This window comes from Cupressus sempervirens, chromosome 2 (genome assembly GCF_028749045.1).
Source record: "Cupressus sempervirens isolate cs-2001-9-10 chromosome 2, ASM2874904v1, whole genome shotgun sequence".
Classification (NCBI taxonomy): Eukaryota; Viridiplantae; Streptophyta; class Pinopsida; order Cupressales; family Cupressaceae; genus Cupressus; species Cupressus sempervirens.
Genome location: NC_143119.1, coordinates 421,575,270 through 421,600,300, shown reverse-complemented (window position 1 = coordinate 421,600,300; position 25,031 = coordinate 421,575,270). Strand labels below are relative to the sequence as shown.

At 35.8% G+C, this 25,031-nt stretch overlaps 1 protein-coding gene across 1 annotated transcript in view; it reads right to left on the bottom strand.

The window, feature by feature from the left end:
- LOC149572888 (DUF1997 family protein, putative (DUF1997)) overlaps window positions 1-22,871 on the bottom strand; it is a 145,477-nt gene extending 122,606 nt beyond the window's left edge. The window contains exon 1 of the mRNA XM_089813993.1: window positions 22,520-22,871. Within this exon, the coding sequence (XP_089670119.1) occupies window positions 22,520-22,630 (111 nt within the window). The 5' untranslated portion in view covers window positions 22,631-22,871. The remainder of the gene's footprint in view (window positions 1-22,519) is intronic.
- Window positions 22,872-25,031: the final 2,160 nt, after the last annotated feature.

Here is a 25,031-nt window from a genome sequence, read left to right as displayed (position 1 = left end):
AGACAAAAACTTCTTGCAAGCCTGTTCAACAACAAGATCTACTTCTCTCCCCTTTTAGTCACCCACAATTAGATCCATAGTTGGTATAGAGGGCTCTTCCAACATCCCTTCTTCTAATTCAGAAGCAGCAACAAGAACATCGCCTTGACTTCCCAAGTGCACCAGTTGCTCTGCTGAGATATGTTCACTTTCACAATGGAGAGGGGACTAAGATGGTGCATATTCAACACATCCTAACGCAACATCTCCTTCAATCCTCTATTCTTTTAATGTAGGTTTAGAAGGATGATTTTCATAAAAAGGTCTCTTATGTGTTGAAGGGGGAGGAGCACTTGCCTCATTGGGATGGGGAGCAATCATTTCTTTTCTCTTTTTGGTTGTATCTTCTTCTGCCCTGACAATATTGTATCTTGCTTTCTTCTGAATGATATGCTAACCAGGTTTTATGGCAGGGGTGAAGGCTAATCTCTTCATTACTTCTCTAGATTCATCAGGATATGCTTGGATTAGTGCAGCCTTCTTTTCATTCATCGTCTCCATAGTCTCAGTAAAGAATGTCATCAATTTATTATTCTTGTCACCAATTGTCTTACATCTGCTAAGGGATTATAATCTTTGTCAAAAACATTTATAAACTCAAGCACCTTGCTATAAACTCTCCACTTTTCTTTCTTGACTTCTTGTTCCTACAAGGAAACTCATTTCTGATGGTGTCTTCAGAATAATAGAACTTATGAGCATGGTGTTTGGCTTTAGTTCTCATTTTGAACATTTCATAAAAACCTTCATGGTTAGAAAATCTAGCATGAGATGTAGCTATCTTATAAGGATTTAGAAATTTGTAAAGAAATAACCATCCTCCTTTGGTGATCAAAAATTGATGGCCAATAGTATAAGAAGGAAAAATGGTTCCCCTAGATCTTCCTACCAATTCAGCTTCCTCCAATCCACCAATTCGCCACAAAACTTCTGCTACACCAACCTTAAGAAGCACCTGATAAGACAAAACATGAGGTGTCCCCTAATAGACATAGATTCTGAAAATAATAGAAACAGGGTAAGGAATAATATCACCGTAATTATGGGAAACTTTTAATCTAGTAGTAAAATCTTTTCACCTGATGAATCCCAATAATGCTTTTGGTATCCTTGGGTTGTAATGAGATAATATTGGTCTTAGCTTTGATGCAAAGTACCTATCAAACCTAACAAAATTGGCATCTTCTCTATCCTAGGACATGTCTACACTCCATAATTGGACGGGTAGGTTCTCATCATCCTGTATTGTGGTTAAATGCATTTCTTCACCAAAATAGCTCTTGAAGAGAAACATGCGCATTAACATTGAATACCAACCAAAAGGTTTCTCAACCTTGCCTTTACTGATTCCAATCAATCCATTGTGAATTTCCTGGACCAAGAAAGAAGCAAAAACAAAAATAACTTTTACTCCAAAGATAAGAATCTGAACCATCATATACAAAAAACTGACAGGCATATGGCTTTTTTCATCCTCCCCAAAGACCTAACACAAAGAAATATATACCTCTAAGGGCACGGGAGTGGAAGAATTCTTTTAAGAAAGGCTTTAGAGTTGAGGATGTTACTAGAGTTCAATTTCCAATAGTTGCCAAGTGTTCTCTTAAAGGTCCATCCCTGATGTAAACCTTTTGAGCTGCATAGGTGCTCTCTAACTCTTGAAAATCAATGGTTTCATGATACTCAAAGAAAGGTTCCAACCCAAAGACTTCACGAATTTCCTCAAGTGTTATTGTAACCTTACAGTTTCCATCTACATCCCTAACACATCAGGCAATGGGATCATACATTTAGCAACTAGGGTTAAAAGATCTGAATCCATAAAAACCCCAAGTACAACCAATTTTCCTAAGTCGAAATTCCAAACTTTTTTGTGAGGAGAAAAAGGGTCTCTCTCTGAAAACCACTTCTTGAAAAGTAGCAACCCACTATTAGTTGTATGTGTATCCCGTATCCAATTTCCTCTTATCATATATACCCTCAGCAATTTTCAAACGAGGTGTAACAGGGACTAATTTCTTACCTTGCACGACATCATTAGTTGACCCACCTAATTGTTGTAAAAAATCATCACAAACATTCCTTTGTTGATAATCTAATTTTCTTGAAAATCTTATCTACAAGGCATCTTTTACCAATTATAAAAAATTTGCACACAGGCAATTTTGGCTACCCCTTTTCTACTTACTATAATATTAAAATTGAGATCAGATAATAATTCACCCTCGATTCACCCTTCTGTATCGATCTGCGACCTCTTAGCACTGTATATCTCACCTCTTTTCTTCGCTTTGGAATTGATTGTCTTGACACAGTAAGATAGGATGTACGCACACTATTCTCTCAAATTATAATCCGCACAAAACTGAATTAATTTCCATTAATTGTTGCAAACAACAGGCATACACATCTCGTGGACAATTTCAAAAATAGACCGTCGATTAAGAATGAATCCGATGATCATGATTTAATTTTAATGTTGAGTCACCTTCCTTAATGTTGATAGGGCATTCAAACCAATTACATCTTGCCAACTATAAGCCACTCTTGTCTTTACGAGCCCTCATTGTACCATTGAAGACTCTGGGACACATGGCGCATTGTCACTTTGTCGCTCTAAATAAACATCATGCATCTCACTACAACGACAAAGCAACCACCATCAATTTACTTTAGATTGTGTGGCAAGGAACAAGCACATTTCTCTATTGTTTTCTTGCGTGACTGGCCCACCGAGGACACATGGCACAATGTTTTGTTGTCACATTACCTAAAATCTTAGCAAGTTCCCACAGTGACACAACAACATCCCTTGATCTCCATTTGATCCAACGGTCGAGATGCTATTTGATGCTTCATAGAATTGGGCCCAAGAGGGACAAGTGTCAACATGTCACATTATGCGAAGAGTAAGGGTCATGCATCTTCCCATAACGACAATGCGACGACCATTGATTCAATGGTGTCAAATAAATTCTCAAAATATTCACTATGTTATGATCCGTCCCAATTCTGACACATTTGTCATCTGTGCAAGGCAAAGGCTTGGCTTCCCTCTGTACTTGGGCCCCACCAAAGGACACGTGTCATGCAATTGTAATGTTGCAAAGGTTAAAAGGCTTGCATTTTTGTTTGCCGACATGGTGATGACCGTAGATCTAACCAAGATCCAACGGTCATAAGAAAACGAAAACCTAGGTTCATTTGCCTAGAGGGTATGGTTTTAGCAAATAACAAGATGCCAAATGGAACAAAAGGAAATCTGTCCGGTTTTCGGAATTTATAAATTCAAAACCAATTGTCACATAAACAATGACATTTTTGCAACGAAATAAGATCGCATAGAGCAAAGAAACAACCTTTTAAAAAGGGAAAACCCTAATTTTCCAAGAAAATAATTAACATAAAACCCTTTCCAAAACTAACCCTTCTGAAAGATAGGTGGGAACGATTCAAAATAACAAGGGTAAGGGTTTTAATGTTTAAAATGCTCAGGGTCTCAATTGACATATCTCTTTTGAGGAATCTCACCACAAAGGTTAGTGAGAATTAATCAATTTAGAATCCATACCACCATGCAATATAATGTCTGAAAATATGTCCAACAAGTCCATCTTCTAAATGGAGTGGATTTATATCAGAGTCCATCATTGGATTTAATGCATGGTTCACTTGTTACCTCTTATGGATGTCTATGGCATTTGGTATTTGCAGCTGAATACATTAAAAGCTAGGTTGCTGGGCAGTAATAGAATCTTGGACGGCTGTAGGTGTTTCTCCAGCAGTTGTATTCATTTTTACAATGTTTCAGCTTGGAGGTAGATGCTAAACTCGTTTAGCAACTTTGTAAGTTTGCTGCAAAACGGTTTGTAGGTCTGTAAAGTAGACATCTACTTGTATTTGTTATCATATTGCTTGTTATTTGGTAATCTGAAAGTTTCAGTATTCATGCATAGAGATCACAATTATTGCTACCAACTGTATGACAAAATGTTTCAAATCAGTCTCATACATATTCAGAATAATAAAATTGCCATATGTTTTTGTTGATGTCTCTGAATGTAATTGGTGTATTGGGATAAATGTATGAAATGTCATGCTGAATGTTTAGTTTATTTCTTGAGCATTTTTACAAATTATTTCATCTTGCTTCAGCAGCTAAGTGTTTGGTCTGCAAGTTTGGGCTCAATCCTAGCACAGTTCTTACAATGGTATCTAAGCTTGCATGCGAAGTGTTTGACAAAATGTCAACTATCAAAATGTGTAACAATTTGGTGTGTGCTAGAGTTAGAACCTGTTGGAGTTCTTACATGTATGATAGTATCGACTCAATGCTTGAGAAGATGAAGAAAATCATAAATGACAAAGAGCAAGAACCTGAGGAGACATTAAAAAAATTGCAAGCAATTGTTGTAGAACAATGGAATAAGATGACCACTCCTCTACATTTGACACCATGGAATTCAAATCCATAGGTGATCTTCAAAGTGGATTTCACATTTGGGTTAAGTTCTTAAAGCATTAAAAAAGAGTATGCATCAATATCTGAAGCCAGTCAAGAAGTGTACATCTATATCTTGCCCATTGAATGCTCGTATACTTTATATTCCAAATTAAGAAATACAAACTACAGATTCTTTGTGAATAAGCTTGGCATTTCATTTTAATTATGAACTGTCCATGCAAGCATGGTTGGAAATTGAACCTTCAAGTAAGCTGTCCCGATACAAAATCCGTCTTCAACTTCACATCCACACCAGACTTTTATCTGTGAATTCTCAAAATATGAATGAACGTGCATTGAAATGATTAGCTTATGCCATTTTCATATTCACATGCTGGGTCTCATATTTATGGTCTTATTGAAGTTGTATGTCCACCAAAGAAGAGAACTTATCAGGGATTGTATGTTGAAATATTAAATATAAAATAGATTTATTACGTAATCAGCAACCAATATCTTGATATACTAGGAAGGCTGCCACCATATAGAATTTAGAAATGTTTGATGGGTACAAGGTAGCATTCCTTAAACTCTTTCCTAGTGATGATATGCATGATTTGATAACAGATGAGATCAAAGTGTTTGTGAATGCAAGAGGTCTAAGTAATGATACTGTCCGTCCTTGGCTTAGGAAGGATGCTCATAATTGGTGGTACCTCCATGGCCAACATTTGCAATCGCTGCAGCCCCTTGCAATCAAAATTATATCACAAGTTTTATTTTTGAAAAATAAATTTACCTTTTCTTCATGATTGCTAGTAATTTTATTTTAATTGTATACTTTGTCGTCTTCATAGATTTTCAGTTCATTTGTATTAGAAAGAAATTGGAGCACGTATCAATTCATCCACTCAGTAAAGCACAATAGTTTGCAATCAAAAAGAGTGGAGAACTTAATATACATGCATTCCAACCTATGTCCCCTTTTACACAAGCATAATGAATACAAAGAAGAGGAGAAGAAGATGTGAGATTTAAATGCAAAGCATATGGATTTGGGTGCTTCCACTTCTCAGCTTGCAATTGCTGAATTGGAAGAATTTGGCAGCGATAATGTTATTCGTCCAGCTGATCCCATTGGCCTTAACACTATTTGTGAATCAACTAAGGCCATTGAAGAAGAAGAATGGCCCAAACAGCTTGCGAACAACTTGGAATTGAAGCACGTGGGATTCCACCATCATTTAACATTAAAATATCTCTACAGACCAATAGAAGCAATAGGATAAACTAGGGAACGGGACCAAAAAAGTAAGAACAAAGAAAAAAGTGAAAGGTAGGTCAATATTTTACCAAAGCAAAATGGGGCATGTGTGCAAGGCACAACATAAAGAAACTTTACAAAGATTATTGTGTAACCACTTGTACAAACTCGTCTCTACAACTACCAAAGATGATTGTTGGTGACAAAACTGTAAATTTAACCAAGCAGAGAAATGGAATAAAAAATGAGAAATTAACAAAACAAGTGACACAATTTATAATGGTTCCACAATTGCCTACATCCACTCTACAAGAAGATAATTGTTTAATTAATCTTTAACCAATACAATGAAATACATGGCTGCACACATCTATTTATACACTCACATAGTCTTCAAACCAAGAGCCATGAGAAGCCAAACAATCGTGTGACCATTGGGCTTCACATTCCCAACAGAAACTTTATTCCAAATATTCAAGCCACTGATCAAGTACCATTATCAAGCATCAAAAGTTAATGATCTATGTTCGACCATTCAAACAATTAGCATGATGACTGGAGACAAGTGATGCTTACCACTTTGTATCACACATGTGTTGTCAATGATTGGCAACTACTAGCAAAGGCAAGCGAAGGGCATGAAGTAAGAAAACCAAAGCATGCCACCAGTCCAGATTGGATAGCAAGAATGAAGTTCACACTGGCACAAAGGTACACTGTGCAGTCACAGGCGGAATGCAAGAATGCTGAGTCACTATTGATGTGACATGACAGAAGGACAACTATGGAAGGTGATGTGACAGGTATCCAGCGCAGAGTCTTTGCAAAAGAAAAGATTGACAATTATGTGAGGAAGAACTCTACATAGATTGATAGGCCTAATAGTCAAGTAGATAGTCACGGGTGTAATGTAACTAACTTGTATGTGCAATTCAAATTTTGAATTCAAAGATTGAGCGGGACTTTCAAAAGAGGCTTTGGCAACCAAAAGATGATAAGTATAAAAAGGAAAATATAACACTTAATATGTTGTTGTGTTGATTGAAGCAAGCAAGTAATGTAGAGAAGTAGTAAAGCAGAGGAGCCAAACAAAGCAGACAAGTTACTAAAGGCAGCAAAGAACAGGTGAAGGTAAAAGATGATACAAGACAGATCACGGATCAAGACAAAGCAGAGAAAAGAGGTTATAGGACCTTCAAGCACTAAACAACTCTCCAAGGAAAGATGAGCCATTTTCTAGATCATCCACTCAATTGTGCTTTCTAACCATTGCAACTGTAACCCTCAATAGGGCATGCTTGTATCTAAGCATTTGTAAATCCTTTAACAAGATACCTCCAAGGAGTTTTGTAAATCCTCTAGCAATGTAGCTTTAACATGTTGATTGTAATCTTAATAGGTTACTAGCATTCTTGACAAGATGAGTTCTCAAAAGGAACAGTTGTAGCTCTTAATAGGACAACCTTTTATCTGCAATAAAAGGCTAGTGCTTATATTACTCCCACTGTGGTTTTCATCCTCTCACTGAGGGTTTCCACATACAAAAATCATTGTCACTAATGCATGCTTTACTATGTGAGTTTACTTGGTTTTAGCTTGTTGCATTTCTCATTACCTTTCTGATAAAGCAACTAGCATGCAAGTTAGTTGAAGTGTTTTTGAAGATAATTGGTTATAAAGGTTGTACTGATACACCTCCCTCTCAGTACTGGTTTGGGACAACAATTGGTATCAAAGCATAGGCCCTGAGAGAAACGAGCTTAACAGATTAAGGGAAGATCTAATGGAGACATTCAGGCTTCAAAAACAACTAGACGAAGCTCTCGCTGCTATTGAGACTCTAAAGGATAAACTGAGGACTTTGTTGAACAAGAGAAAGAAATTGGTACAAAAATTGAGTAAAAGTCCAGAGCTTATAGATCAAATTGAAGACCAAAGTGGGTCGGATGAATCTAAAGAGGCCATAACAGATCTCATGGCTGAAAATGAGAAGTTGACCACAAGCATTGCACTACTAAAAAAGGAACAAGAAGCAGCAATAAGAATGTGTGATGCATTAGATGAGAGAGGCATTGTCATTCAAGCCAAAGATGAAGCAAAGGAAGCACTGAAAAGAGTGGTAGAGGCTAAACAAATAGCTGAAGAAGTCGTAAGGACAGAAAAGATGGTGCAAATGGACGAAGAGCACTACCATATAAGACAGGAGAATAGTATCTTGCTCAAGTATGAATACAATCACAAGGAACAAATAGCACTGCTAATTGAAAAAAATGAGCAACCGGGAGAACAGGTACTCTAGCTAACTGATGAGTTGAAGAGTGCAAATGAGAGAAATGAAAAACTAAAGAAGTTCAATGAAAGTGTTGAAAAGATGGATGAGCAGCTAAAAGCCAAGAGAAGAAACAAAAGCACAACCAGCCTGGGATATGCAAGTGACAGCAAGACTGAAAAGGGTGAGTGGAAAAAATAACTTGGATGACAACAAGCAAGGAAGATCATCACCAAAAGGTATGAAACCCATCAAACCTACTAGATATTGTTGTGGTAAAGTAGGTCATACTTCAAATGTATGCTGGCACAAACAGGCCACCCTTGGAATCCCATATGCTTTTGATGAGTGTTGTCATAAACATTAATGGTATGGTTACACTGCGTGTGACTACAAGTCTCACTTCAATGAGAAAGGTATTGACAGGTACTGTCACCATTGTAACAAGTATGAGCACAAGGCCAAGGATTGTAGATCTAAGGCACAATCTAACCGGTTTTCTCCAAAATCGATAAGTCCCACATGAAGAGACAAGATTTCCATGCAGATCTTATCAACCTGTGGAAACCATAGTCATCTTGTTGCATATTGCAAGATGAGGATAGGTCAAAGGAGCAATGCATGACCTTGGAGAGGTGTGGGAACGACATGTCACCATTGTCACAAATTTGGACATCTTGCCACAAACTATAGAGCAAGAAATAGGTCAAACACTCACTTTCCTAATAGAAAAGGGAAGAAGGTAGTGAACAAAGAGGAAGTCAAGGACTTTGAAAAAGTATGGAGCAAGAAGAGTGATGATACAAAGGCAGCCAAACCTCTAAAGGCTATGATCTCACCAATCAAGGGTAAGACCTCTGAGTCAAGTTAAGCTAACCTAGCTTAAAGGGTTGCATGCAAAAGGCAAATCATGCACTAGTCCTCGTATCAAAACCAGTATATCACTTATTATAACATCAAAATATGCTAAGTGTTGGTCGCACCGGCAAACAAGTTGTACTTGTTGCATGACTGCAAAGTGGTAAGGAAATGACCATTAGCGAACAGGTAATGAGCATTAATTACACATGTTAAGAAATAAGCAACCACTTTGTTTACCATTGTAACCCTAATGTTACAATTTTTCAATATAAATAGACTCATGACAAGACATTTATCACTTTGCAAATTTGAAAATTGCTTGAGCTTTCTAATTTGGGAACCCTAGCTTTCATTGTCCGAGTATTGTGTCATTTTTGAGCTAATTTGAGTAAGAGCAAAAGGTAGTCTAAGCAGTATGTTAAGTTATTTCGATTGAGTTGAAAGTGTTGATTACCAGTCAAAGATACAAAATGACTAAGGAAAACCAAGAGATTGTGATGGTAGATGGAAAAGTGAGGAAGCATCATGCGTACAAAGTTTTATCATTAAGGGCGGATGTAAAGGATATGTCGAGTGCGCTATCGTCACTTCCAGGTAACATTCTTCTCATTGAGAACATAAGTGCATTTATCCAGGTTAAGATTGAGGAACTAGGAGACAAGGCAATTCATGAACAATTCTCGACATTCCGTTTGGATAGAAATTTTGAAGATTGAGCACAAGCATCTAGAGCAAACAACCTAACCCATGGTGTGGAAATACTTGACTTCATCCACGAGGATTGGGTGAGATTTGTGCTTAGGAAAGTACATGATCAATACATGTGGTTGGATAAGCACTACAAGATCACAAAGGAGGTGATTTGAAGGGTTATTAATTTCAGTTTTGTAGTGCCTCTCATGTTTGCATTTTGTACCTTGTTATATTTTGATTCGAGAGATATTTTTTTTACTCATGTTGCATGACATTTGAGATGACCTGATGGTCAAATACTATATTTGATTGCTAGTACCGTAGATGATAGATACTATGTTGTTCAATTTGATCATATCTGCATGATGATTCATATTGATGTGACATGATGCTTTATGATGATATCTAGTTATTTTGTATTCGGACATATACACTGTTTATGATTATATGGACTTATTGGATTTCGGATACTATGATTCAATGCTACGTATATTTACTTCATTCCTGCTTTGAGATGTTTTATGATGTAGTGAGTGATGTAAATAGATAATTTTAATGTAATTATATAAATGGTTGATTACCTGATTTAATGCATTTATCACTTTAGCTATATTATTATATGCAATTGCACTTGATCGTGTTGTTTAGTGTGCAGGATTTATATCCCCGGCAGTAGCACATGGAGTTAGTGATTCGGCTATTTATACCTAGCAAATGTCATCCCTTTATGGACAACCTATCTTGTTTAATAGTTAATTAAACCCTCCGATGATTTAATAAATCTGAATTCATTTGCATTTGTGACTAGACCATGTATTATGTCTATGCATTTAGATATCCACATTTATCATGGAAATTATTTAGGAATATTACGAATTAATGTTTTAAGGGTATTTTGGGTTTTTTTCTTGTTATTTTAATTACTGACATCTTTGTTGTAGTTGAATTCCATTTAATTGGAATTACCCGATTTGGTCTGGGTTAAAGAGGAATTTATTTTAGTGAGCCAATTAGTTTTCCTATTTTAATATCACTTTTAAAGTGAGTATATATCCCAAAAAGTGAGTAATTCCTCACTTCTCACTTTCGAATTGGAAATTTGAGAGCAAAATTCCAAATCCTCTTCAGGAGATATTATTGTTTTACTCGTTGCAAAAGTTGCAAGCGTAGGATCCTCACGAGATTGATCTCGTTAGATCCAGCTCAGGGAGACCTTGGTTTGTCGAGATTTTTGGCAGCTTTTGCGGAGTGATTATTTTAATACAGGCATTCCTGTTTTTGCCCTTTTTTCTATGAAGTTTGGCTCTTCTATTTTTGTGTCTTGGCTCCATTTCTAAGTTTGTTTTTGGTACTGATATGTTAGGAGGCAGAGAACTAGTGTTCCCCCTCCATTCTTGTATGTTGGCTCTACCCTATCAGGTGGGTATGAGCAATTGTAGCCTTTCTGGTGTGGGATTTGGGGGTTTTGGACCATTATGCTGGTTGTTTTTGCATGCGGACTTTGAACCCAAATTTTATTTGATATCTGAGGTTTTTATACCCGATAGCAAAAAGGGTTTTAATTTCATTGATTTTCCTCAACATTGGTTATTGGGCATTTTTTACTTCGCCTCGATTTGTGTGCTGCTAGTTTTCTTGGGTGATTCTTAGCACTAATATTGGTTGTGGACTCAAATTATGCATGAGGAATCTAATCTGACCATAAATGTTTCTTCTTGCATTGGGATTCATGTCGAATCCGTACTCCCAACCATGTGCTCGGTGGAGTGATTTTATACTTGATTATTTTATTGTTTCTCATCCAGCCCTTGTTGTTTATGATCTTTGTGTAGTTGGTGTGCCCACACACGAGCACGTGAGCGTGCACTGGTCGGGTTCTTGCGAGACCCAAACTCTCGGTTGCTTTCAGTTGAGTTATATTCATTGGTGTTGGGTTGGGAAACTGCATTGCCTATGAGCACTCCTCTTGTGATGAGCATGGGTATGTAGGGTAGACCAGTGGAGGAACTTCTCTTGTAACCCTAGGTCGTGTTCCTGACAAGGTTGACGTGAAGAAGTTTCTAATAAGTGATAACTAAATGAATTCATGGGTAATAAAACTAAGATAATAAAATGTGACATACTTGTACAGTTCATCCAAGGGTATTTGCCTGTATAGTTCATACAAGGGAAAGTGTCTTTACAATTCATCCGAGAACACGATGTGATGACTTCCCAAGGGAGAGTTTCTGCACCATGTTTAGCTTGGTCTCCGTGATGCCAAGCAATCTACTCTCCACCAGAGTCCCTACATAGTAGACCCATAGAGCATCTAACTACAACTTGTTGTATTGCATTGTCTCATGATCTTGGTTTCAGTCCTTTATACTGCTTGGCATGAGTGTTAGCCATGGATGACTGTATTGTGTGTGTTTGTGGTCGGATCACTATCTCCATCAGCACGATGGGAGTGGGGCTACAAATTCCACGTCATTGGGAAGCATAGCTACCTATACCACTGTTGGGGACCGACGTACAAACTTGGCCTTCCTCCATGTTCAATTCCGAAGTTGGATGCTCACATGGTTCTCTGTATTCGTTTGAAGTATGTTTTCCATGTGGTTTATGTTATTTCAGTTTATCGAGGTAGTTGATTTATGTACCTATATGTTCACTACGATGTTACTTTTCCACGTGATTACACTAGATGCTATGGAGTAGATGGTTAGATGTTTAATTCTCCTTTATTTACACATCGTTTTCATTTCCATGTTTTCGAGTGTTTGAGCCTCAATTTATGTGTTTCTGGTACTCCCCAGTGTGGAGGATTTATTCTTACCGTACTTCCATTTACGCATTTTATGTTTGTTGTCAGCCATTTTCGCGTCAAAGATGCGTTTCCTCGTGCAAGGAAAGCATTCCCTCACATGGGCCATGGTAGATGCTCACACGAGTGTGCACTCTCATGTGCGGCCTAGCACTTACTCATGCGAGAAAGTACTAGCTCACATGAGAAAGTATTGGCTTGCACTTAAGGTGTTTCCTTGTGCGGCTAGGTATTCTCTTGCACGAACAACCGTTTACTCATACGACAAAGCGTTTCCTCATGTAAGGCGTGATACTTTCTCGCGTGAACATGTGTTCACTCGCACAAATCTAGCTTTTTGTACTTCCCCGCGTAGAAGAGAGGGAGCCTTTTTGTGCACCTTCAGGAAGCAAGTTTAGGTGTCTTGGATACCCTATTGGAATGCACACCTTCCTAGGTCTTGACAGTTTAGAGATTAAGTGTTTCTTGTTTGTTTAACTTCCATAGTTGATTATTGAACATGTTGGTAAGTAGTGATGCTTGGAGATCGTTGGTTGCTTGGATTGTTTGGTTAAGTCTTCCATTGTGATCTTTTGATCAGTTGCATGTTGATGTTGTTTGAATCCATGCTTGATACCTTTTAACAAAAAAAATGTAGTCTTTTATTTATCCTTGTTCAAAGGATCTTTGGGCAGGGCATTAAAAATTCCACTAGAAAGGAACTCACAATCATAACGATACCAATAAAGCAAGTTGCAAAGCTTACCGGATGTCACCATGAGAGGCGTGCATGCACAATCACCCATATCATAAATGATAAAGTGAGATATGTTACAATGGTGGTTGCATATAGGATTTACTATTTAAGCCACAATAATAGTGGGTTGAGCAGAGTGGTAAATGGAGCACATCATATGATGAACGATCAATCTCCAATCAACTTGAGTGGATGGCTACATGATTAAATGATGGAGAATATATGTAAGATTAAGGATAACAAGAAACATATTCTTAACTATGGATCTATTTTGGTTCGCATTTTCTTCTATTTTAAGGAGTCCCCTAAGTATAGACCCTTCACCTAGTCAAAAGAAAGATGGAAAGAGCCCAAGCTGGCTCTCACTGCTCAATCTGGATGATGGTATTGCTTTTTGAAAATTTTGTTGTTTTTTCTCTTTTTTTGTGCTTTTTGAATGTATGATTTTTTAACATTTTGAAAATATATATAAAAAATAACAAGTACTGAAATAGTAAATAACAATTTAACAATTTACACCTAATATACTCAATTCAAAACTAATGACCAACTTCCAAATTACAAACTTTCAAGTTATATTGCATCTAAATTGCATTTACAAATTAAATGGGAACTTGATATCAATGTTGCAATTTCCAACCGCAGCTTTCAATCCATTATCTCCCTCGCCCGTGGCTGCTACTAGTGTTGCCGTTGGCAATATCCAACCCTCGTGCCTAATCAAGAAACCATGTGCAGCAACAGGCGCCTGCAATGGCATTATTTTCAGACGATTAAAGGTCCCGATTTGTTGTAAAAGAGAGCCCAACTCGGTGGGCAGCGGCAGCCGATTATGTGGTAGCAGTTCCACTCAAAACAGACCAAAGAAAGCCTAAACAACAGTCACAATGGCATTAAGTATCAGAGTAAAGCGCCCAAAAATGCAGGGAATAATACTCAACAGCAGATGTAGAAGCACCCAGCTAACACAGATGCAATCACCAACAGCCAATATAAACAAATTCAGAATTCCCAAATACCAATTTCTCAGCAACAATTCTCAAATAGAGAAGCACCAATTTGTGGAGTAAAAAACCCATGCCCAACAGCAATACAATTGGGCACACCAACCAATACTTCAAGTGACCAGATTCTCCAGACACAGTATGAGAAGCCACTAAATTCTGATACAAAACACTCGGTTCAAATCCATTATACTTCAACAATGGATTGCACTCACCAAACTCAGTAAAAACTATCACCCAGAAATAATAAAAAGCAATAGACAAATGGATCCCACATCTCACAATTGGATTCATATTTATAATATTGGTGTACAACCTAGCTTCCTCTTCACACTTCTCACTTAAGAGGCTTCAACTTCACAACACCGAATTATAACACAAAGTAGCATAAAGCGCTTTAGTAATAAAGAAGCCTCATTAATTAATTAATAAATATGAACTCCATTAATGAATAGCTCAATCATATGCAGATGGCAACTAACTGCCAACGCCACCACTGCCCTGCCAAATATAGCACCCAAAATAGACTTACTATAAATATCAAGTCCACCTTAGAGACCTTTAGAACTCACTGTCAGCTCATAAGAGTTGTGATGATGAACTGGCCTAGACAATTTCAAGAACCTGCTAAAGATGGGGACATTACAAAAGACCTATCACAGCTCCACTAAGTGAGCTATACAAGAGGTTAGGTGATAAAGGCAATGCAACCTTGTGAAGGTATTACAAAAGCTTTCAAAAACAAACACACAAAAGGGAAAGGATTCCTCTAAGTCTTTTCGAGGAATACAAGAAGGATTTGTGTTTCCTTGTAAACAAAGACTAGTGTATTGTACAAGCAATTCAACCACAAACCCACTAGTTAACTAAATTCAAGTATGAAATGGATGTGAAGGTAGCTAGGCTACACATTCAAAGACTACTATCTATGCATGTACATCTGAAACTGGCAAGATTTGAAACCTAGATGGAGGTCAAGGACAAACTCGAGATAAAGCTCCAAGAACAAGAGAGAGCAACAAAGAAGAAGCCAAAGATAGGAACAAGGAAACAGGCTCCCAAATCCACTAAACCTGTAGAAGTTGAAGACATAGAAGTTGATGAAATTGGAGGTAGAGCTTATTGGTAAAGCTCAATCAAGCCCTCTAAGCAGAACTAGAACCTGAGCAAGAGTCCACTCCTAAGCTAGAAGAAAAAGGAAAAGCAGCTGGTGTAAAGGATGCCAGCATAGTTAATCCACAAAGCTTGAAACCTATAAAAGGAAGAGATGTAAGAAGCAAAAGAAAGATGAAAGGAAAGCTTCACCGGAACTAAAGTCTTCTAAAACAAAGACTGACGTTAAAGTAGAAAAGTCAGCAAAGAAAGGTAAGGGGCCACCACCATCACTTCTTGTTGATGATATTCTGTATAATGGTAACTACAATACCTTGAAATCAAGATTTTCAAAATTCCATGATGTAAGTGTAATAACCACTTTTTCCCGAGTGTTAACTAACAACTAACATATTCAAAGGAATACAATTATACTTCATTTTCATAGGGAGACAATTATGTCAGTCATGTTCATGTGAATGAGATTTATAGCTAAAATTAGTTAAACAAAATTTCATAACTAAGAATTGAAAACACCATCAATGAATTTACTATAGAAATTAAAATCTAAATACCATGGAAATTGAGATCAAAATCAATCTAGAGATGCTTCTGCAACCACCCAAGTTAGTCCACAAATACCACTATAACATTATCAAATGACAACTACCATCCAATACCGCTATATCAAAATCAAATGACGATTACCATTAAATACCACTATATCAATTAGGGCATCACATACCATTGTATCAATTAGGGCATGAATTACCATTGGATCATTTAGGGCATCAGATACCACTATATCACTTAGGGCTTCAGATACCACTGTATCATTTAGGGCATCAAGTACCATTGGATCATTTTGACCATTAGATACCACTGTATCATTTAGGGCTTCAGATACCACTATATCTTTTAGGGCCTCAGATACCACTATGTCATTCCTTTCCTTCCGATTTGCTAAATTGTAAAGCATTAACATAAGATTAGAAAATATGCTCATAATCATTATTCTTATATATGAAAAATTGAAATAACAATCCTATAGATATATTCCATATTCAATTAGAAGATCAATCGATCTAACTGGTTGCCAATTATGTTGATGATAATAATTGCTTTCATTGTAAGAAATAACTATAACGATGATACAACTCAATTAGTCTTACCTTCTACTTGAATATACCTCACAAAAGTAAAATTACCTATTTGCGCAAACATTTGAATGCATAGCTTATCTTTGTTTGTTGCACGTCTGGCAACTTGTGGAGAGGTGAAACATTGTCAGGGGCTTAACCACCCAACCTCAGACCATAATTTATCCCCACACAATCTCTAACGAGAAAGGCCCTCCCTACCTGAAATAGACATGGAACATCTTGTTGTCATCCACTGAGCATCCTAGTATCTAATCACACCACTCGACTTGACAGTAGGAGAATAGAATAAACATCATCATGCATGAGCTATTAAATGATTCCTTTTTAAAATGATAAACATTGTTATGTCATAACTGATATTGTTTCATGTTATTGTAGATTCCTTTCCCTCACCTCTACACCCTTTTCCTTAGCTATACAACCAAGTGAATCCTAGGTGTTCAGAATTCTTGAGCAATCTGCTCTATGCATAAATTCTAGAAGGATTCACTACTTAGTATACTTATCACAAATTGTGATGTGAAAAATTATGTTCTTGAGACTAATTGGGAATATTATTGGATAGTATATTTCATTCCAAATTTTATTGCATTTGGAAAAACACTTCCACAAGGGTTGTATCTAATTTATTATGAAAGTTTAATGAAGAGGACTGATAAAAAGGACATGGAGTATGTAGTAAAACTCATATTGTAACTTTGAAATAAATCTGGAAAGAAAAAAGTTTTGTGAGCCTAACTGGCTGTTATGGAAAGCAATAAAATGATATTGAAATAACATTGCATGACCTGATGTATATTCTTGATATGTCTGAAGCCTTGCAATCAATTGGAAATCTGCCCTTCTTTAGCTGTTGCAGACATATCCAAAGTGTAAAATACTTTATTCCTCAATGAGCTGAGCACATACGGCAGAGATGCTGCTTGAGAATGGAAGTATAGACTGGAATAAAAGAGGATTTCGGCACACAATATATTAAGTCGGGTGCTGAGGGTGGCAGAGAGAGAGTAAAGGAAAACGTAGCCAGGTATGTGAGATATATGATGCCCAACTCCTCTCATGGCTTCCATTTTAAAGAGCAAGTTGTGACTTCTTGGCTTCCGCAAGTTAAAAGATTATTGTCAATTTATCATGCCAAGTGTTTAATCGGTTAAAAGCAAAAAAATATTAAAATGGAAACAGAGTTGGAAGATTATAGTTCGAATATTATTATAATTCCAATGTTATTATATTTTGAATATTATATGTATATGTAAATATATTAATGAGGTGACATCATTTTATTTAATTGTTATAATATAATGGTGACATACCATTTTTATATTTACATGTATGTATATACATATATATTATAATAATATGGTCAAAAATCCTTTGAGGTACGTTTTATATTTTTATTTATTTATTTTATGTTTTAAATGTTTATTTTATAGCTCATGCGGTTCCATCGATTGTATCCTGATGTTTAGATCGCTAGGTCCTCAACCCATTTGCCCAGTGATGGTGATGCTCATGTGCCTAATTCTTTTCTGACAATGCTTCCACCCCTTCGACGTGCTTCATACAAGGAAATTATCTGCAGTTAAATCATATTATCATAACAAGTTATTTAATCATAAATAATCATAACGGCTAACTGCTTATTCAATTCCATGAATTCGTGATAAATAATTATAACAACTAACCATCTTACCATTTCGTAGCATAATAACAAATTTAACTATCAACTGACTTCATGTGAATCACAACAACTATATTTTAAATTAGGTCAAAAATAGGGATGTAACAGTAAGAATGAAGTAGTTAGACTTTCAGTAGAAAGCCATCTGAGGTAAAGCCAAAGTTACCTAAGGAATTATTCAAGATTGTATTCAAGAAATGGTCAAGGAAATCATTAAATTTAAAGAGATACTCGATGATGCACTTGCACAGATGAGGCCAGAGTGCACTAAGCAACAAAGAATGGCATTGGTAGATGCATACAAAAAAGACTTCTCAATGAAGGAGAATGTAGACCTAGTGACTATTGGTGAAGAAAAAAGTTTATTTGAATGTGCAGTCAAGAAATGGAACACACTAGTTGAACAATTAGTGGAATTTATCAAGAAGGAACGAGATGAAGAATCAAAGGCACAACTCCCTCAGCACATAGAACCAAAGGGGAAAGGCATGAGGTTAAAAGAAAAGAAGAAATCCAGAGGAGGATTAGGGTCAAATAAAGACCAAGAAGTACAAGTAGAAGATATACCTGAGGAACCTATAGCATTTAATACACTAAGAGCAGAAAGAACTGATGCTCAACAAAGCCCATTAGAGGAGCAAACTCCTCAAAAAGAAGATAAACTGGTGAAGGAGAAGACACCAAAGATACAAGCCCAACCGAAGAAGGAAACGACATTGGAGAAGATAGAAATAGAAAAATCACCCGAGAAAATGGAAAAAGAAGAGAGAAAACAAAAAAGGAGAAGAGGGCAAATGAGGAACCAAAGGAAAAGACACCAAAAAAGGAGGCGATGCCAAGCAAAGAGTACATACCAAAAAAGGTAGCCACACCAAAAAGACAGGCTACACAAGAGAAGGAGAAAACTCCTAAGCAAGAAAAGCCACTGAAAAAAGAGAAAACCACTAAGAAAGAGAAAGTGTCGAAGAAGGGGAAAACCCCAAAGAAGGAAGAGATATCGGTAAAGGAGAAAAGTACTAAGAAAGAAAAGACATTGGGAAGAGAGAAGACTCCCAAGAAAGAGAAGACACCAGAAAGGGAGACAACCCCTGAAAAGGCAAGGCCAACAACCCAAAAAAAGAGAAGATTGCAGAACCGGAGCAAAAAAAGAGGCAAGAGAAAGAAAAATCCTTTGAGAAAGAGGTGACACCAACAAAATCCAAAATGACGGAGAGTGTGTCCAAAGGACAGAGAAGTGTGTGGAAGAGTGAGTCTTCCAAAATGAAGTTGAGTCTGGGAGAAGAGAATGGAAAGAAGAAGAGAAAGAATTGACAAGCGACACCCTCATCATCATCATCAAGCTCAGAAGATTAAGGAGAACTATATAAACAAGATGCAGAAGCTGAGACTGAGAAGAACTCAATCAAAGAGGAACCGGAGAGGATGAAAAAGAATTTCACGGAAATGTCTTCAAAGGACCTCAAGAAGTACCCAAAACTGGTTAAGTGATATGCAAAGCTTGACAAAAGCAAGCACACAGAAACAACATGCCAGAACACTAGTCAAAGCCAAAGACTTAATTATTAAACTAGCATGGAGGTCACTTATGATCTAGATATAGATCTGATTGACCAACTTCACCAAATAGTTGACAATATTGATGAAAAGATTGAAGATGTGGAGAAGGTCGCTGAGAAGAAAGTTGAACAGAGAAGATTGGAAAAGCTAATGGAGGAAATTGATAACAAAAAGGTTACTCGAGCACAAGTCAAAGAGGAAATTACTGAGGCTTTCAAAGAAGCAACCTTTGTGCTGCAAAAGGTCTCTGACCCAAGTAACTTTATCAGAGATCTTGAGAAAAAATGAGGAACATCTCAACAGGAGCATCAACAAGTCATAGGGACTTTCGATCCTCTCACTGGTTCAGCATCAGCCTATACAACAAAGGTACAAGAAACCAGTTTCCTGGTTAACAGAATAAGAGTTGAATGAGATAAACGAGCTCTCAAGTTGTTAGAACTACAATGTTCCTATCACTACCAGTGGGAATTATTCAAGAGCATATGAAGGAAGCAGTGAAGCTAATCAAAAATCCACTAGTCAGCACATTAGATGAAATTGAGGAGCACGTGTCTGATCTGCACAATGAGATTCTTGCTCTTACTAAGTTGAAAGAATCCTGGAAGGAGCACCTTGAAAAAGCTCGGACTTTCTCCAAAGATGTGTTCGACAGATTGTAAGACCAAAATTACCCTTTGTCATTGTTGTCAAAAAGGGGGAATGAAGGAGAATGTAAAGGGGGAGTCTCAAGAAGAACAAAGAAGAAAAGAAGGAGAAGGGAACAAGATGCAAAGAAGCAAAAGAAAACAGATGACTAGAGAAAGGGGGAGAAACAAAGAAGAAGTGAAGGAGAAAGGGGGAGCAAACAACAAAAAGGAGGAACGGATCAAAGGTGTCAAGAAAGAGAAAAGAAAAGGAGACTACAATTAGGGAAAGTCTCATTGATTATTCGACTAAGTCCACGTTGGCATAAAAACATCCACCGGTACAGTCAAAGTGATTAGAGGAGGAGATAAAGCTAAGGTCAAATTTTTTGTCAAAAGTGGTCAAAGGTTTTGCCATCAATGCCAAAGAGGGAGATTGTTGGACCATTCAAACAATTGGCATGATGACTAGAGATAGGTGATGCTTACCACTTTGCATCACATATTAAGTGTTGTCATTGATTGGCAACCGGTAGCAAAGGCAAGCGAAAGGCATGAAGTAAGGACAAAGCATGCCCCCAATAGAGTCTTACACTAGTTCGGATGAGATAGTGGGTATGAAGTTCACATCGGCATAAAGGTATGGTGCGCAACCACAGACGGAACACAACCTTTTATTTGTAGTAAAATGCTAGTGGGTATATTACTCCCATCATGGTTTTCATCCTCTCACTGGGTATTTTCACGTACAAAAATCGTTGTGCCATTGATGTATGCTTTCCTATGTGACCTTGCTTGGTTTTACTTTGTTGCATTTCTCATTACCATTCTATTAAAGCAAAAGGTGTGCAAGTTAGTTGAAGTGCTTTTTAAGATAATCGGTTATAAAGATCATAGTGATTCATCCCCCCTCTCAGTACTGGTTTGGGACAAGACTCTTACCATGAATTTATATGCTTCAACAATTCACCTTATACACTTTGAGTGAAAAAATACCAAAAATATAAGAAGCACGACTATTGACCATTTAGTTGACAAATATCTTCAAACTAGACAGTTCTGAGGGTACGTCTCACAATGAGTTGTGGGGTTGACTTCAGGTCCCAATACTTCCTTCAAAAGTTAGAGGGATGAGACTCTAATCTTACAAGAGGTTGTAAACCTATCACAAGCACACCTATGCACCATGTTGCCAAAAAAGTAGATTATGGATTGCCAAGGAGCTCAAGAAAGTCCCTAGAAAATATAATTTGAAATAAAATATCTCAATTAAGAAGTAAGATGTATGTCTATTGAAAAAATTGAATATATCAATATGCAAAAACATATATCAGTCAAGAAGTAAAATGCATAAATACAATAATAAAAAGTTAGAATATATTGATGAGTTTAGAAGTAAAAAGCATAAATACAATAAAAGGTTGGAATATATAGATGTGTTGTTATCACTTCTAAGGAGCAATCATTCAATAAAACAGCAGCTCCATATGTAATATAGTCAAGATACTCTATAAGTCATTAGAATATCTCTGTTGCCAAAGGAAACTACAACACCCCATACGCCTAGGATAAATACATCAATAAATCGAATCTCATTAGAGACCACTAGTACCCATACATGTGAGATAAATACCATATAAGTCTTCCTGAAAACTACTACTAACCCATATATATAAGATATACATTTTTATCCCAACCTAACAAACGAAATGATTTACAAAGCATATGGCCAGGCTAATCCTATGTTGCAGCTAATAGCTACACAAAACAGAGTTCCTGTCATTTCAATTACATATTATTTATATAATTATATAATTGGCTGTGTATTGTGCAGATGCCCTTACATTGTGACTGCTGACCTAATTTGGACACTGTCCATCCGGACGGAAACTGCAGCATGTCACTGCAGATTGGCTCCAGGAATGTGTGAATTTGGCTTCTCTTTGAGATGATCCCTAAAATTCAAATCAAATTTACTTTCCAATTGAGCAAACATAACAAAAACTCTTCGATAAGCTAGGAAAGTCTACCCAATTAATACATATGTTGGACCATTATTACAGAACCATTAAGAATCTAGAAGGGCCTTTCTAAATCGCGGAATCAGTACAGCAAGCCATACATCTTTTCACGATACTAGTGTGAATGTGGAGTGCCTTCAATATGCAAGATCGTGATTTTTTTTTAAACAATTACGGAAATTTTTGAAAGCTACAAATATGATACAGAACAGAGCCTAATTGTTTGTTTCTTTTCTTAAAGTTCTAAGCATGAAACTGCGTACCAAGATAAACCTCTTGTGTGATAAGAAATACGGAAAAGATTTGTCGTTAATGCTACAGCGTCTCCCTGGAACCGTCAAAGGCAATCGCATTGCTGCTGCAGGGTACGCCATGACAGCTTAGTTTATTAGTCTATCTTCGCTTAATCCAAACTGTTCCATTTTCTCCATCTCCCAGCATTTCAGACAGTTCTTGTCAAGGTGAAATGCATTGAACTCTCTTAAACATTAAAAAATTAAAAGGTGGAGGTTCAACAGAAGCGAGCTTGGAGGTGGGGAAATTAAATATAAGGCACAGCTAATTGCAAGTGGTGCTCGTTTATGCTGGACCCCCAGAACTTCTCCCAACGAGTGTGTTTTTCTTCATCTACGTGTCTCTATAAGATGCAAGAGAGGACATGAACACCTTAAATTTGACGGTCTAAGTTGCCCTCCAAGCAATTGTTTGTTTTGTGACTCTTCATTTTTCATTTTTTTTTTTTTTTGAAGTTGCTTTTAAATATTAAAGTTTATCTTGATTTAGGAATAATCAAACAAGGTTCGTATAAATTAAAATTACAAAAATTGTTATTATGTTAATTTTTGGATTGTTATTTGTCGTTAAGGTTTAGTATCACAATTATCTATCATCTTAGTATTTCTTTTGTTCTCATGTTGAAAACAAAAAAATTCTACAATTGGAATTCAAAAATTGATATAGTATTTATGTAAATTATAAAAATGTAATAAATTTAAGATAAAAGCATCCTATAATAATGAAACAATATTATAAATCTTCTTTTAATTGTTATTGTTGCAAAATAATTTGAATTCTCTTAAAATTTCAATATTAGAAATATAATATTACTATAAATTTATAATTATTACTAATATTTTTAATATTTGTGAAAGGTTGTACTATTGTAATGGATTGTTTTTATTTGTGGTAGACTATACTATTGCAATGGATTGTGGATAATTAGTTATTATTGTTTTAGATATGTATGATAATTAGTTATTATTGTTTTAGATATGTATGATAGTTAATGTTTTGTTTAGTTTTTATTAAATTTATTTTTAAAATAAAATTTAACTTTCTAAAAGTTGTACTTTTTTTAATGTAAAAATGTTCATGTCATTTTTAAAATTTTTAATATATTATAGTTATAATTATACAATTTTCTATTAATATTATAATTGCAATCAACTAAACCTTATATAATTATTAAATTTTATCTTCTAATTGAATCATGTCTTATTATACCTATTTAAGACAAATACTAACCACTAATTATTTGCATATTATATTAAAAACATAAATGATTTTAAAATAATATTAAGGATTTTAAAATGGATAAAAATATTATTTTTATTAATACAAGATTATTGTATCAACTAATTAAGATACATAATTTACTTGTTTTAATCTATGAAGACAAATAGATTTAAAATTAAGTATGAAAGGATATTAGATCTTTATTTTAAAATCTAAAATTTTAATAAATTAATACAATATGAATGATAAATGATTATAATTTAAATTTTTTAATTATTATATATTTATAAATATATATAAAATATCAAAATAAAATAAAGTTGAAAGGCTTTTGGTCTACTGGAATGACTCACCAAGAGTCTTGCTCAAGGTCTGATCGACCATAAGGGATCCCCTGTGCAATTAAAAATAGGTAGACAATTTGAAAGATTGACTAAATTAAATAGTTAAGATAAAATATAGAATTCTAATATTTTAATATTTTAAAATAATTAAATTGAAAAAAAAAATTTATAAATATGAATTTAGATCAAGAATTAAGCTATCTCGTCAATTTTGTTGTTTAATTTGTTTACCATTTTTCAATTAGAATTTGTAAATGTGTGTAGTCCATCATTTCTGATAGTTGCATAAGATAGTGCTCTCTAGATATCAATAAATAAAATATGCTAATATTATTAAAAGAGATGATGAGGAGCAATCACAATAATGACGATCAAATAACAAACAATACAATTTAAAAAGGAACCATATGGCAGACTCCTCCTAGCACTTCTTACTCTTGAACTAAGGCTTTCTCAATCACTTGATTACACACACTTCCAATCCCAACTAACAATGAATTCACCTTCACATGTACATTGTTTAATGTCTCCAATCAGCAAATAAATCCCTTGTTTGGGTAGAATCTCTATCTTGTTTAATTTTGCATGTGCTTAGTTAGTAATATATCATACATGTTAGAATAACTCTTTCCATGAGTATTAGGCCTTCATCCTCATGGAAAGATCTTCATTTCCTTAAAAACCTACTACAGCAAATAAATAATTAAAAGAAATCTATTGGTTCTGCAACAAGCGTAACAGCAAACCTATAATAACATGAAACTTATCAACAAAGTACTTGGAATGATGAAGGAAACCTTATTAATGCACTTGTAGAGCCAACCAATCGGTTTGCAAACCTCAATATGGGATTTGAGTTGAAGAATATCTAAGTTTTGATATTGTTGTTCACCAGTCGATACATACAGTCTTTCAA